The 17,095-nt window shown below is 31.8% G+C and overlaps 1 protein-coding gene across 3 annotated transcripts in view; it reads right to left on the bottom strand.

Annotated features, from left to right (window-relative positions):
• Positions 1-17,095, bottom strand: part of LOC139518882 (histone-lysine N-methyltransferase ash1-like) — a 43,138-nt gene that overhangs the window by 10,887 nt on the left and 15,156 nt on the right. For 2 of the 3 annotated variants that reach the window (XM_071310549.1, XM_071310548.1), the window contains exons 6-13: positions 13,749-13,899; positions 11,688-11,736; positions 5,699-5,807; positions 3,712-3,866; positions 2,611-2,809; positions 2,024-2,132; positions 520-684; positions 77-284 (exon numbers count right to left, since the gene is read on the bottom strand). In XM_071310549.1, the coding sequence (XP_071166650.1) occupies positions 77-284; positions 520-684; positions 2,024-2,132; positions 2,611-2,809; positions 3,712-3,866; positions 5,699-5,807; positions 11,688-11,736; positions 13,749-13,899 (1,145 nt within the window). The remainder of the gene's footprint in view (positions 1-76; positions 285-519; positions 685-2,023; positions 2,133-2,610; positions 2,810-3,711; positions 3,867-5,698; positions 5,808-11,687; positions 11,737-13,748; positions 13,900-17,095) is intronic. The other variant, XM_071310550.1, reaches the window with a different exon arrangement.

Below are 17,095 nucleotides of genomic sequence, written 5' to 3'. Positions count from 1 at the left end.
ACCTAGATGCCCAATAATAAAACTTCCAATCCTATCCATCCCTATTCATTTTAATAGAATAGTCCTAATTGCTCACCTCTCTTTTTACAGGCAGTAGATTTAACTAGTTCTTCACTTTCTTCCTTATCACACTCAGTCATTGGGCCTCTTGTTCTCAGTTGTCTAACCTTGTCTAAGTTTCTTACAAGGAAGATAGAATATTTCCTGGCCATTGTCCTCTCTTTGTTAGATATTGGTTTTATAACAGGAAATGTTGCAGCAATAGTTTCCTGTGCTTGTTTCTGCTGTAAAATGTAAACAAATGTCAAAGTTATAAGAAGTTTGTTCCACTAAGGAAAGAAAAACGAGTCTACTTATACAAGATATTTTTAAACAATTTTTCATTTTTCAACAATATAACGATATAACATGATAAGTATAGTTTTTATAAGGAGTGAGAGTGGGATATCAAATCAAGCTATCTAATTTCAATATCATGTTAAATGAGCCTTTTTACTTTAGAAGTAGGGAAGCTATTACCTTTTCCCTGAACTTTTTCAGTTTGTTGTTGGATTTCCTTTTATCCTTTGGAGGTCTGCCTACAGGTCGCAGTGGTGTGACCTTCTCTTTAACATGTCCATTGCTTCTTTGAGTTCTTCCACCAATTACCCCTCGACAATTCTCACTACCACACATACAATCTTGCTGTAATTATAATATAAATCATAATTACACAAAATGTTTATGTTGTTTAGATTTTAGACAGTAAGGTTGTATTTTGGGGGAAACTAAAGAACAAGTTGAAGATGATGTGAAAATGCATCAGACAGTACAGCATGCTAACATGATACTTGGTACAAAATCTTAAGAATCTCATATTTATAATTCTTCAGAAAACAAGAGGCTGTCACAACGACAGCAAACCGGATTTATTAATATTTATTTGTGTCCTGGCAATATCACAAGAACCATTACTGATGAATGGTGAAAGTGAAAATCGTCAATATCAAATTTGACCTCCATTTTGTCATCAGTATCAACATATTAAAATTTGAAAAGCTTAGATTGAATGGTTCATGAGTAAATGCAACAACGTGAATGGAAACGCCATTTTACAATCTTTCAAGAACCATAACGCCTGAACGGTAAAAGTCAAAATCGTCATTATTGAACTTGACCTCTATTTTGTCATCAGTAACAACATATAAAAATTTCAAAAGCTTTGGTTGAATGATTCATGAGAAAATGCACGGACACGACTGGAAACACCATTTTTCAATCTTTCAAGAACCATAACTCCTGAACGGTAAAAGTCAAAATCGTCATTATTTAACTTGACCTTCTATTATGTCATCAGTAACAACATATTAAAATTTGGGAAGCTTTGGTAGAACAGTTCATGGGTAAATGCACGGACACAACTGGAAACTCCATTTTTCAATCTTTCAAGAACCATAACTCCTGAACGGTAAAAGTCAAAATCGTCATTATTGAACTTGACCTCCATTTTGTCATCAGTAACAACATCTTGAAATTTGGGAAGCTTTGGTAGAACAGTTCATGCGTAAATGCACGGACACGACTGGAAACTACATTTTTCAATCTTTCAAGAACCATAACTCCTGAACGGTAAAAGTCAAAATCGCCATTATTGAACTTGACCTTCATTTAGTTGTCAGTAACAACATATTAAAATTTTAAAAGCTTTGGTTGAACGGTTCATGAGTTAATGCACGGACAACATTTGATTGCCGCCCGCCCGACCGCCCGACTGCCCGACTGCCCGGCCGCCCGACCGCCCGCCGTACATCCCCAAATCAATAACCGACATTTTTGTCACAAAAATCCGGTTAAAAAGCAACATAAACTCAATTCCTGTATAAAATTTCAATATGACCATTATGTGTAAGAATATATGTCTATTATCTTTTAAAAAGGAAGTATCAGACCAAAACATCAAGGTCAACCGCAAGTTACAGTTTGTTTTGATTGTTTTGTTTTGGGGTTGTTTTTTTTCACAAATACTTCATTTATATCACTATACCTGAGAATCCATGTTATATGAGTGGAAATTATAATCGTAACACAACTCTTCACCAGACTCAATGTCTCTCAAAGCAAACAAAGCCATTCTGTATACACCATTTACATTCCTACAAGACACATAAATCTCATTATTCTTGATACACATTTTACATTGTTTATAAAACAAAACAAACATTTCAAAACAGTATTCTATGGTACTGTGTCATAAGATTGATATGGATATTACAAGACTAAATTTTGTTTGATTTCCAGAAATTGACTTGTTCAATCTTAGTAATTCCATATTAATGTATATATGAGTGAACATTTTTAGTCATTTAATTGAAATCAAGTCACCATCTAGCCACTCGTTCCTACTGTAAATCAGTAGAAATCATATGGTCCAAGTTAAAATACCGTCTTTGAAGGGTGCATTTTTTGCTGCAGACGATAATTTTCATTCTTATTTAAGTGATCATATCTAATTCAACATACAGATTTGCATTTACTTTTATGTTGTGGTAATTTCTCATTACAAAAATAAAGTTCATTATTTTGTTTAGTATCCAATAAAACCAGTACAAAATATGGACTATTTACACTTACCATTTCTGTATTTCACAGTTAGGTTTGCAGGAGTGGTTGACAAATCTTCCAATGTTGCCCATTCTATACCCGTCTATCATGGCACCACTGTCTAGATTTAGACAATAATGATGTCTTTCCTGAGAATAGTTTTCTGTCATTCTTCTCTTAAATTCCAGCTCACTCACAACTTCTCCAAGGTATTCCAAAATAAACTGACCTGAAAATAAAGTACCTAAGTTAATGTTTTGTATACATCTTGATTTTTATTTCAACTTTTTACTTATGAATTCTCAAATATTTCTGTCTTAATTTCCAAGTATACACAACCACTTTCGGTACAAGAAGTACTGGAGTTTAAATGAACCATTCACTGGCATAACTGTCCATGTAAGAAGAATCTTTATAATCCTTGCAATGTTCAAAATGTATGCTTCAACTAATATGTGTACAATTTTCATGATCTTAATAAGACTTTTTTTATTTTTAGAGCCTAGACAAATGGACCTGACATATTTTGGTCAATGTTTAGCCAATAATTCAATTTGCTTAAATACAATAAGTGCTTGAAACAAGTTTTATTTGTGGTCTTTAGTATGTGAAACAGTTCCAATCAAAGTGGTTGTAAATGGCAATGTAAATAAATCTATCTCTCATTACCAAAATGTTCTCAATATGTATTTAATTTGCAACTGGACATATTTATCCATCAATCACCCTCAACATCAATAATATAATGTACTTTGACCTATAATGGTTTACTTTTATAGACTGTGACTTGGATGAAAAGTTGTCTGATTGGCACTCGTACCACATCTTCTTATATCTCTTGTCATGAATTAAATTTTATTTGCCACTGGACTTAAACAGCCATCCATCATTATCCTCATGAATGTTAAAATAGGAGTGAAGCATCTAAGTGTATTCACTATCTAAATTAACCCATGCTTAATCCTAATATCATGTCAAACTCATTCAAATGTGTTCAATTATCTACGACACCTCAAAGCAATACACTAAAAGTGTTTAAATATTTGTTGTGTAGGTTGATAAAGTTAAGGTGGAAACACCATAGTTTACAATATCAATACATAAATCAGTGAATTGATATTGACAACTTACCAGCAGTTAATTTCCCTGATACCCTAACTCCACAGCCTCTGTCATCAGTAATGAACACATCCAGACCTCCAGCCCAGTCATGTTTCTGTATCCTCTGGTTGGCACAATGGTCATCACATGGACAAGCTGAGGGGGAACATTCTGTGAAAACTAACCTGGAATCAAAATATAGCTCTATTATAACTTACTCCTTAAATCTATAAAAGGTAAGCTAGATCTGTGTCCATTTCTTTGTAGAATACAGGAAAGTAAAAAACTAGAGGCTTTAAAGAGCCTGTGTCGCTCACCTTGGTCTATGTGAATATTAAACAAAGGAAGCAGATGGATTCATAACAAAATCGTTTTTTTGGTGATGGTGATGTGTTTGTACATCTTACTTTACTGAACATTCTTGCTGCTTACAATTATCTCTATCTATAATGAACTTGGCCCAGTAGTTCAGTGGAAAATGTTAGTAAAATTTTACAAATTTTATGAAAAATTGTTAAAAATTGACTATAAAGGACAATAACTCCTTAAGGGGTCAATTGACCATTGCGGTCATCTGGACTTATTTGTAAATCTTACTTTGCTTAATATTATTGCTATTTACAGTTTATCTGTATCTATAATAATATTCAAGATAATAACCAAAAACAGCCAAATTTCCTTAAAATTACCAATTTAGGGGCAGCAACCCAACAAAGGGTTGTCTGATTCATCTGAAAATTTCAAGGCAGATAAATCCTGACCTGATAAACAATTTTACCCCATATCAGATTTGCTGTAAATGCTTTGGTTTTTGAGATATAAGCCAAAAACTGCATTTTACCCCTTTGTTCTATTTTTAGCCATGGCAGCCATCTTGGTTGGTTGGCCAGGTCACCGGACACATTTTTTAAACTATATACCCCAAAAATGATTGTGGACAAGTTTGGATTAATTTGGCCCAGTAGTTTCAGAGGAGAAGATTTTTGTAACAGATTACTAAGATTTACAAAAAAATGGTTAAAAATAGACTAAAAAGGGCAATAACTCCTAAAGGGGTCAACTGACCATTTTAGTCATGTTGACTTATTTGTAAATCTTACTTTGCTGAACATTATTGCTCTTTACAGTTTATCTCTATCTATAATTATATTCGAGATAATAACCAAAAACAGTAAAATTTCCTTAAAATTACCAATATAGGGGAAGAAACCCAACAACGAGTTGTCCGATTCATCTGAAAATTTCAGGGCAGACAGATCTTGACCTGATAAACAATTTTACCCCATGTCAGATTTGCTTTGATTTTTGAGTTATAAGCCAAAAACTGCTTTTTACCCTTGTTCTATTTTTAGCCATGGCGGCCATCTTGGTTGGTTGGCCAGGTCACCGTACACATTTTTTAAACTAGATACCCAAATGATGATTGTGGCCAAGTTTGGTTAAAATTGGCCCAGTAGTTTCAAAGGAGAAGATTTTTGTAAAAGTTAACGACGCCGGACGCAAAGTGATGAGAAAAGCTCACTTGGCCCTTTGGGCCAGGTGAGCTAAAAATTAGATGCTTTTTCCTACTTTTGAAGAAGCTTCTTTCATAGTTTCATAATATTCAACTCCTAATCATAGAGAAGCAGCTTTATAGAATATTGACAAATTCATTGACATCTAAAATATTTTAACAAAGACTGTATCTAAATTCTGATAGGAAATAACCACCAATATCAAAAAAGTTCCCAAGGTAAGAGGATATTGATTTTTTTTTAAAAGATGTTTATATCTTAAGTTAAAGAAAGATTCATTGTTAAGGATTGTGTAGGTTGGTCCCACTATTAAGTAAATGAGACATGTGTTAATCTCTTTAAAATATTATCTATGCTTCAATCTTAAAATATTGCAAAAACTGAACATTTTAATTTATGGATACTTAATAAATATGATACCAGTCATTTCGACATAAAACTTTTTAATTTCATTGAATTGACTGTGTTGGTTCACTTGACTCAGTCAATGTCAGAATACATACCTATTTAAACAATCATCTCCACAGCCCGATTCTTTGTCTGTTTGTGGTCTTTTACAATTACAAGGGTGTGGTTCATACGGACACACAGGTTTGATATCGACATGAACATCTGAAAAAATAGAAACATAAAATTAAATGTTATATGAAATTTTTACAGTAAATTATTTCATATATATGATGGAACTGATATATATCTTCAATTCCAATCATATTGTGTTGTAAAATGATGCCCTTTATGGGTTCTTGATTAGATTAATAAATTCTATATTACAATCCTTGCCATAAATAATCCCAATACATGTAGTCTGCATATATTCAAGAAAACAAAATCATTTAGATAAATTATCAAATAATTTAAACATGCGCAGTTGAATTATTTTTGAACTTTGTCACTTTTGGAGTATACAAGTTTTCAAACAGAGCAGACAATTTGGAATGAAGGCTGTTTCTTTTAAAAGAAATATTGTCTGATAGGAAAACAATATTTGTCTTGCATTGCAAAATGTCAATTATATTTCCATCAAAAATAGTTTTACAAGAAGAGTTTGGTACTCTCCAATCATGAGCTATTAAATAGTATGTCCCTTTTCTGATCAAAGGACGACAGCTTATTCATATATCTAAAATCTTCAAAGAGATGCATCGCACCGAAGGAGTCAAAATGTCAAACTGGAAAAATCTGGCTTATTACATTTCTAAACTCAGTTAATGGATCTCAACATAAAATTATGTCAAATTTAAAAGAAATATAAGAGATGCTATTGAAAAATCCCTTAATATATAGGCCATACTGACTTCATGGAGTAGATTTAAAAGTTTTAAACTATATGAGGGGGACAAAGTAGTGAAACATCTCATATATATGTTATTTTGTCTGATGAATGGACCAACTAAACTGAATCTAAGCCTATCAAGTATCAAATACATGTCATAATTACATTATGTTTAAACAAGAATGTGTCCTCAGTAAACGAATGCCCCACTCGCACTATCATTTTCTATGTTCAGTGGACCGTGAAATTGGGGTAAAATCTCTAATTTGGCATTAAAATTAGAAAGATCATATCATAGGGAACATGTGTACCAAGTTTGAAGTCGATTGGACTTCAACTTCATCAAAAACTACCTCGACCAAAAACTTTAACCTGAAGCGGGACAGATGGACGAACGAATGGACGAACGGACAGACGAACGGACGCACAGACCAGAAAACATAATGCCCCTCTACTATCGTAGGTGGGGCATAAAAAAGTATTGTACTTTACATAATATAAGAGGATTATAGTGTAGAAATATAGCTGTCACATAGAAATATGGCAAAATATCAATGGAAAGCATTGAAACATATTAAATGTTAACTAGTGTTCAAAAGGTGGTTGAACTTTATGCACTGTATGGTTGTGACATAGGAGTGAAATGTTCAGTAAAAATAAAGCAATGGTTTTCAGAGGAATGGACCTAAATGAAGAACTTACAACAATAAATGGGAAATGTGTCCATGGGACACAGATAATTCCCCTGCTTGCATATCATATACAGTTATAAAAGTGACATTCAGAAATTTTGAAATTGATCTGTATTTTGTGGTAAAAAGCATTTGGTATAAGTTTCATAACATTTGGTTGAGGCAAGCTAAAGTTAGCAAACGGAAATGAAAAATTCAGCAATTTTTCATTTGTAAAGGGCATAACTCTAGAACAATTTAAGTGACCCATCCAAAATTCTAAATTCATCTGTGTTTTGAAATAAGCATTGTGTTTAAGTTTCATAACATTGGTTGAGGTAAACTAAAATTAGAGAAAGTAAAACAACTTTAAGATGTATGGACAGACAAGGGTAAAACTTAATGCCCCTCCCCTACGGCCAGGGAATAAAACAAACCAACAGACATATTGATGGATAAGATTATCACTATATCACTCCTTCACTTTCCTATCAAGAAATAAATACATATGGATGTTAAAACCATACCGAAATTATTTTTGGCAAATTTGTATTCTAGAATTGTTTTTTTCAAGTTATAAAAGGAAAGGAAAGCATTTATATACAAAAAATTATGAAAAAACGATAAATTATTGATGACTAAATTTTTATGATGGAATTGATTTTTTAAATTCATAAAAAGAACAGAAACCATTTATGTCAGAAATATGACTTATATGAACTTAAACAGCTGTATTCGATTAGGTATGACTGATAACATTTTTTTAATGATAAAACTGTTTTACATAAAGAGAGTAATAAAGATTTATTCATTTCACAACATAAAATAATAATCACCTCAGTGATTTCATACAAATTATGTCAACCACATGTAGAGCTATACATAATTAAATACTCTTATTCTCCATCTATTGACAAGAATCTTCCCTGTGTAAACAAAAAACTTCTTCCTTCTCACAATAAACTTCATTTTTATTAAAACATGATACATCCTTATTTACATAGCTAATATTAATATGTTAATTTTCCAACCATGTTTTTTTTGTTTGCCATATAAAATTACATCATATAAATAATACAAATTTCCTTACAGGTAAATTACAGATCACACTATCAGTCAATATTCTCCATTTAATAAAACACCTCAAATTTCATGGTAAATTTACAAACAGTTTAAAGTAACAAAATTTAAATATTTAATCCTTTTTCTGAGACATTGCTTGGAGCAATATGATCTAAAACCACAAGATCTAAGTGGTAGTATTAAACTAATTTGAAGATGTAAGATAGTATGGAAACATATAATTCACAAGTCATGATCAAGTATAATTTTTTCCAACATGTTGTCAAATCCCTGAATCAGCATATCAACTTCTAACACAGAGGAACCTATTTTAAATAAATGCGAATAATTTATTTGATTCTACTTGAAATTTGTTTATATGAAGGTGTATTGTTATATAAACATGAAAGCAGACTTTGATTTAACTGAGAACTCCTTTATTTCAGACTGTACCCAATAACATAGCTACAGTGGAATGCAAATTTATTTAGTTCCTTGTGATTATTTATAGCTTTGTATCTAGTAGTTGTCAAAATTTTAATCTGTGATTTATATAAAAGGAACTTTTTAGAATAAGAACATTCAAGTTCATGAAAAAATCACTCAGCTATCCAAAATAATACCTTATTATTGAGGGTTTTTAAGTTTATGAGGCATTGGCTTTTAAATGGTAAAAGAAATTGTTTTTGCTCATAAACTAGCTAGGCATGTAATCATAAATATATTTTACAGAGGCAGACAAGCTTATATAAGTTTCTTACTAATTCTGAGGCTAAATCAATCTTTGAATAACATATTGAACATACATTTACCAATTAAAAAGTTTTTTTTATTCTTTTTCAAAATACAGTTGAACAATGTGTTACTTTGTGATTTTTACAAGGCCTCCCTTCTTTCAATGCCCCTTTGCATATGTATACAAGTTTTTATATGCTTTGATAAAGACAGATTCCTCAAGAACTTCTGCAAGCTTTCAACTTTCCCATAAATGCTTCAAATCAGCAAAAAACATGATTTGTGCTGATGACATCTAGATAACAAAGTACTGACAGTGATATTGCCATAAAAATTGGCAAAAAACATGAATTTTCACACATCAACATCAGCATAAAGGAAATATAAGATTACCAATTATCTGATTTCTCATTTTCCTTAACATTAAAACTGTTGACAGAGTTATGTAACTGCCTGGTGATGTAATAGTGTCCTTGGTCCTTGTTTTACATACAAAGAAACGGAAGTAAAAAGCTATTAACTAGTATATCATTTCTGTGATTGTCTATACAGCTATCCAAATACCACACAAGACCTTTTTTGATGGTGAGAAAAACTTTCTTGTTATATAAGTAATATATCCCACCCCTTGCATAGTCCAAAGGATGAACTTGAGGAATAGACTGACAGACTGACAGATAGACAGACTACCCCGTCACGTTTTCCCCCTGCTTAAGAAAGCAATTTTAATAATTCTCGACCATAAAATTAACTTGTAACCATGTTGGAGTCACCATTGGCATTGCAATAATCAAAGGTACCTCCAATTTATTGTTTACAGTAATGATGAGTAAGGAGTGTCACATATATACTCAGTAGTATTACGGGACATATGATACAAGTGTTTCCTTGAAGACCATCATCTACCTCCATGGGACTCATATTTTGTATCAACTTCAAAAAAATTGAAACCAGATAGCTTGTTTATTAATGAAAGGTGCATTTCTATGCACTTAACTGTAAGTTTAAATGACTCATTTTCTTCCAATTACTTTGGCAACAATACAAAACAAAACCACTTTAGAATAACTTTTCCTACTCATCCGAATATCTCTACACACTACATTTAAATTTTTTACGAGATGTTAATAGGAAATGAAGTGGCTGATTGCCAGACAGAATGTTAATTGAAACAGGTGGCTTCAGACATTGGCCTACCTCACTGAGATACTGATTTATTTACTCGTCTTATCATTATATACAATTTTATATCAATTTAATGTCAATTATAACAAGATGATAGGCTACACAATTTATAGCAATCTTATCTGTTTTTACAGTACATTTCTTCAGTTTCTGAAGCAAAACATTTTTTTAATAAATAAAACGGCAATAATTCATGAAATTTTAACACTGAAGATAATGTTTTTACTAAAAAATAGATAGTTGAAAACTTTAAAATTTTTGTTTTGATGTTTCGAGTTTTATTCAATTTTTTTTTGTTGAATATGTAAACTTGCTTAAATAATCTCAGACACCAATTCTAGTCTCTAATGAATTTTGTCCAATCAGAGTCAACAGGAAATCTTACCAGATTTGTATTAGATTCTTGTCAGTGTCTGATTCTTTTTTCACCTGTTAAACTTCAAACGGATTCCAAAACATACAAATATCACAGGGAAAATAATTGTGTGTACAGTACCACACAGAGTAGGTTGGGTAAAACCAGAATATCATTGACAAAAGGAACCTAGTAATAGTTAACAAACAACAAGGTTAGAAACCCATACCAAATGCTGATTCTCAATTAAATAGTGAAGTTATTGTGTAATACTACCCTTGCTAAATCTGAATTAAAGATATTATAGGATTAAACACATTTTTTCTAGAGGTTATTGATGTGTAAAACGGGGCGATTAACTCACAAACTGAATAAAAGTCCGAAGGACTTTTATGTTGAGTTTGTGAGTAAGAGCCCAGGTTTACACATCAATAACCTCTAGAAAAAATGTGTTTAATCCTTATAATTCTTCAGCCAAACATTTATTTTGTTGATGGCTACTATATATATTTACCAATCAAATTTAAAGCAAAATGGCAAGTCGTAACTAAGGAGTACGCCGCCATCTTGACTTTCTAAAAACCATAAATGTCCGATAAATACAACGGAATCTTAAATGAAATAGCACCTACCTCAAAAACTTCATTTTAATTAAATTTTATCCGAATTTGAAGCGTACACGTAACGAAATAATCTTTCTCTTGAAAATTTCCATTCGTATGACGGCGTGTTTTGCCATGACGTAAATTCGCCAAATCCTTCATGAAATTTCGCGGAATTTTATTAAATTTAATTTTTGTACGTTTTCGAAGCTTTAGTGCAATAAATTTATTTCTTTTTTTGTTATATATGCACTAGAATAGTCACAACTGTTATGCAATTGTTTTTTAATCTAAATTTGCTGAAAATCCCGGGATCACTGCAAGCTTGTGAATCGCGCATGAATAGATTACAAAAGTAGTTTCGGAAACATGGTTTATCGAAGTGTAAACTTAGAGAAAAATTCTAATTGACCAATCCAATTCAAGTATTTATAGATATGCAAATCATATAAGAATTATCTTAACATATTCCACCCCTAAAAAAACACTCAGTAGCAGACAATTTCATAAAACAAGCATGTAACGTTGAAAAGATCATTAACCATCCCATAGTTAGGTGGTAGTAGACTAACATGTGTAATTATAACTAAGTACTGCCAAACTTACTATTCCTTATTTTCTTGTATTTACCATACACATCTTCTTTTTTTGGTATCTGAAAAGGAGTAAAAATAGAATTACAAAATGCTGTAGTGTTTACAGAATGAAAACAAGCAATATCAACAAACATTGATCAGCTTTGACTAAACTTTAATCAAAAACATAGACCAACCCAAATTAATATTAAATCATTATCAAGTTACATTTTAGTTGACCAATAGGACCAACATGGCAAAAATTTGAATATCTAGTTTAAGATAAGTAAAATATTTTACAAAGCAGTAGAAGTGTATCACTATTTAGTAGACTAAGCAGTGAATGTCAGTCCTAGCCAGCAAAAGCAAACAATCTAACAGTCTAGTTTTATTCTTCTATTCATCAGTAGAAATATGCTTATTATTTCTGAGAGGTGTGATTTTAAAAAAAATCATTTGTTAATCTTTAACACATCAATGATGCAAAGACAGCTCTTTTACTTATTTCTAATTATTCTAAAATTACTAATACTGTGCATGTACTTTACTGGCAATAATGAACAAGAGTGCACACGCTGAAATGTCTCGCCTTCTATACTAATCATTGATATTATGTTGATAGTCCTAAGTATAAAGCTAAGCTTTATAACAATTGTCACATAAACTTAACATTAACCAAGATAACTAAACATAGACCAATGAACCTTGGAAATGAGGTCAAGGTCAGATGAACCATGCCAGGCAGACATGTACAGCTAACAATGCTTCTATACAACATATATAGTTGACCGATTACTTATAGTTTAAGAAAAATAGACCAAAACACAAAACCTCAACACTGTGCAATGAACCGTGAAAATGAGGTCACGGTCAAATAAAACCTGTGCGACTAACATAAAGATCATAAAATATTTCCATACACCAAATACAGTTGACCTATGGCATAGAGTATTAGATAAAAAGACCAAAACTCAAAAACTTAACTTTGACCACTGAACCATGAAAATGAGGTCAAGGTCACATGACATCTGCCCGTTAGACATGTACACCTTACAATCCTTCAATACAACAAATATAGTTGACCTATTGCATATAGTATGAGAAAAGCAGACCAAAACACAAAAATTTAACTTTGACCACTGAACTATGAAAATGAGGTCAAGGTCACATGACATCTGCCCGATAGACATGTACACCTTACAATTGGTCCATACAACAAATATAGTAAACCTATTGCATAAAGTATGAGAAAAACAGACCAAAACGCAAAAATTTAACTATAACCACTGAACCATGAAAATGAGGTCAAGGTCAGATGACACCTGCCAGTTGGAGATGTACACCTTACAGTCCTTCCATATACTGAATATACTAGCCCTATTGCTTATAGTATCTGAGATATGGACTTGACCATCAAAACTTAACCTTGTTCACTGATCCATGAAATGAGGTCGAGGTCAAGTGAAAACTGTCTGACAGACATGAGGACCTTGCAAGGTACGCACATATCAAATATAGTTATCCTATTACTTATAATAAGAGAGAATTCAACATTACAAAAAATTTGAACTTTTTTTTCAAGTGGTCACTGAACCATGAAAATGAGGTCAAGGACATTGGACATGTGACTGACGGAAACTTCGTAACATGAGGCATCTATATACAAAGTATGAAGCATCCAGGTCTTCCACCTTCTAAAATATAAAGCTTTTAAGAAGTTAGCTAACACCGCAGCCGCCGCCGCCGGATCACTATCCCTATGTCAAGCTTTCTGCAACAAAAGTTGCAGGCTCGACAAAAACTATGTACACATTTGTATTAAGTGACATATTTCGTTGTGTAAATGACCACAAAGGAGCTTTACAATCAATTTTAACATTCAAAATTTCCTGAAAAATCATTTTGAACATAATAAGAATTATGCTAGTTCCTATGTGCACATTTACAACCAAAAATGATCTAAAACACAGAAATAGTTGAGAGAATTTGAAAAACATGACAGAACAGAAGATATTTTGAAGAGAATTTGTTTGACACAGTGAAAAGTGGCTGTAGATAGGAAAGCGACAGTTTGTTGAAGCACTGGATTTACCAGGTCTTTAACATGTAGCCACCAAATATCGTATGGTAGTAAGAAATCTGTCATCGCCTCACGACGATATTTGCCCACATGGAGCGGAGCTGACAGTAGACACCCAACCTTTTCTCTGTTTCTCTGTGAACTTCCTGTCTTCTTCCTTGGTCTGCAAACAGAAAAAATACAAAATGTTACAATAAAGTTAAAATGTACTATTTCAGCAAAATTTTTTGAAAAACTGTGAAACTGTAAATCATTCTTTCACAGTTTGACCTTTTTACTACTTATGATACCAATTGTGAATGTGACATGTTGGTTTATTATCACAATGAAAATCTAAAGTTATTTTTTCTCTCTTTCAAATGAATACATTGATCTTCTATTGTTGCAGGTTGAAATGTGACAAGTTTATAGATTGCTTCTTAAACATCAAATTAACTTTATAGCTAAATTAATGTTAACATTCCTTTTAAAAATAGGGTGTACATATATAACAAATTGCAACAGATGCCATCAGACCTTTTAACGCTTAGAAGTAGAATAGAACTACATTTTCTCTAAGATCTGTGAATCAAGGATGTCCTACATACCGGTATTTTAGATGACATCAATACAGTTCTATTTAAAGCAACGGTACCAATTATATTGATAATACTTCTAATTAAATCAAAACATTGCCATATATATGCTGAAACCATAAAACACAAAAGCCATATGATGGAATTTAATAACATGAGAGTCATCTTAACAACCCCAAAAGACCCTTACTCGTCATTCTATAATTGCAACATCATGTAACAGAAGAAATGAAGTCCTCAATTTCCAATTAAAATCAATTTCCACTACTGCAGTTTTCTCTCAAATCAATAATAACAGCTTCAATTAAGTCCCTCAGAGATTTAACAATGTTTACATTAAATTCATCAAATAGCTAATATTAAATCTACAATTTAATTATGTGCAAAATTGGATCTTTATCAGCTAGAATTGTCAACATGTTGTTCTGTTTCTTCTGGAGCCCCGAATGTTAAATCAATTTAGGTAACATTTGTCAAGATTGGAAGGGTATACATCAAAGCATAACATCCTATGATTATCTAGTAAAATAACAATTATTTGGACTGAGTCATTATCACCGCTAATTACTTCTGTAGTGATAAATATTTCATCAGCTCTGCATGGAAAGTAATCTTTGGTGAAAATAGATTGGCACTAATCATTGTAAAGAAATAACAATGACAAAACTGACACATAAGATAATGATAGTTACAGCATTTAGAAAAGGAAAATCCAAATGTTTCTATCAAGTAACGAAATCTCAATGAATTACAAGATTGTGCTTCAATCATATACCAAGACAGAATCAAACAGTCATACAGAAAAGTGATGTTTCTATCAAGTATCAAAATCTCAATGAATTGTCATTAAAATTTACAAGATTGTGCTTCAATCATATACCAAGAGTCCAAGACAGAATCAAACTGTCACTCTCCATTAACTTCATCAGTGTAAATCAGACACTTTATTATCGTATTCTGTCTCAAGTATTTACTTATTATTGGAGATATTTGTCTATATGACTAAAGGCAGTACTGTGGTTGACCACAACCTATTTGACAAAGAAGGTACTTTTATAAGCTATTTAAACAGTGTTTATTATGAAGGGGAGTAAAATCCCCTCTAGTTTTCTAAACATCTTATCAATTTTACGGATTAATCTTTACCAAAATATCAGATAAGAAATGTAGTGATTGATAAATAAACATCAAAAGTAAGACACAGTGAGATTTGAATGATAACCTTCTTTACCGTGGACATCATCATTCTATCAGCCTGGATATATAATCCCTCTTACAAAACAAATGTCTTTCAGTTCAAATCTGTTAACCTTTCCCACAAACTTACACCAAACATTTCTCTTTGTTCAAAATTCATGACCTCTATCAGTAAAAAGAAAATTAAGACTATTTTGACCTACTCAATGACCCTAACCTAAAGATCATATCTTGGACTTGACTGTAGTTTGTTTTGTTGTGAAGTGAATAGCTCTGCACCCATATGCTCCATCAAAAAGAGAAGTCATTCCCATTGTTACATTTCAAATAATTATTTTAAAGGGGAAGGCTACAGTTTGACACCTGCTGTAATAAAACTGTTGTACCTTTCTATTGAACTTCTAAAATGTTGGTCACCTTATTATTTTTAACTCAGATATTAAAGCTATATTACATTAATATATACAGCCTTCAAGATACATGTTTGAATCGATAGGCCAAAACCTGAATTTTACAAAAATTTAGGTAAGGGTCTATTATATAGCTAAGATAATTTTATAAGCCAGGGCAGGTGGGCCTCTGGTTGAGTGCTGTGACTGTACATAATGATTGAAAGGAGATGTGGGGCAAACAAAAATTAAACAGCAACCCAACAACACAGTTAACCAAACTCAAGTTGTTTAAGATATATCCAATACAAAATAAAGGCAGCTTAACAAATGGATATTTTTTCCTAATTTTTTCTCTCTCACAATATCTGGATTTACACTAACATTGTAGTTTGAACTTTTGACCTGGAAAAGATGTCTAATGAAAAAATCCAATTTAAAAAAATGGTGTCATTCAACCAATTTAGAATTCATTTGTCACGCTAAATAAATATTTGATGTAAATCATGAATTTAATAGTATCCTAAAATTGATTAGGCAAATGTAAAATAAATTGGCTTTAAATTACAATATATTTCTGTTTCTAAACAAATGGAAATAAATTGAAGTATTCTACAATGAATAAAACATGAATGAGGTTGTATCGGGCATGTAAAATAACTACACAAACAGAGTCTTGACAATAAATGTAGGTACATGTACACCGTAGAGAAAAGCTATTAAATCCAGCATGAGCTCTGACAAATGAAATAAGAGAAATTAAGATATTACACAGTAGCAGCTAAGTTCTCCATAAGACCCTCACTAAATGACAATATAAAGTAGGGGATAAAATAAAACAGTAATCCTATAGTTGTTGAGGTTATCTATAAATTTGACATTGAATTTTAATTTCTTTTCATTTGAACACCAATGATATCAGGTTTCTATTTACACAGAAGGTGAATGATTAATATAATAGTAATATTGAGTACTGGCAAGGAGAGACAGCTAAATGAATTGACAAGTCTTTTCATATCTTAGCTTTATGGCTATTAAATTAGTAATATCATGGATACAATACAAACACATGAGATGTAATTGGAAAGGAACCAAAATACAAAGACGGAAATACTTCACACTAGTTACTTTTAATATGGAATGTCTTATATGTATAAAGTGTGGTTCGTGAGGGCTGTCTTTAGTAAATATGTATAAA

Source organism: Mytilus edulis, chromosome 4, assembly GCF_963676685.1.
Source record: "Mytilus edulis chromosome 4, xbMytEdul2.2, whole genome shotgun sequence".
Classification (NCBI taxonomy): domain Eukaryota; kingdom Metazoa; phylum Mollusca; class Bivalvia; order Mytilida; family Mytilidae; genus Mytilus; species Mytilus edulis.
This window is presented reverse-complemented; position numbering and strand designations above follow the sequence as displayed.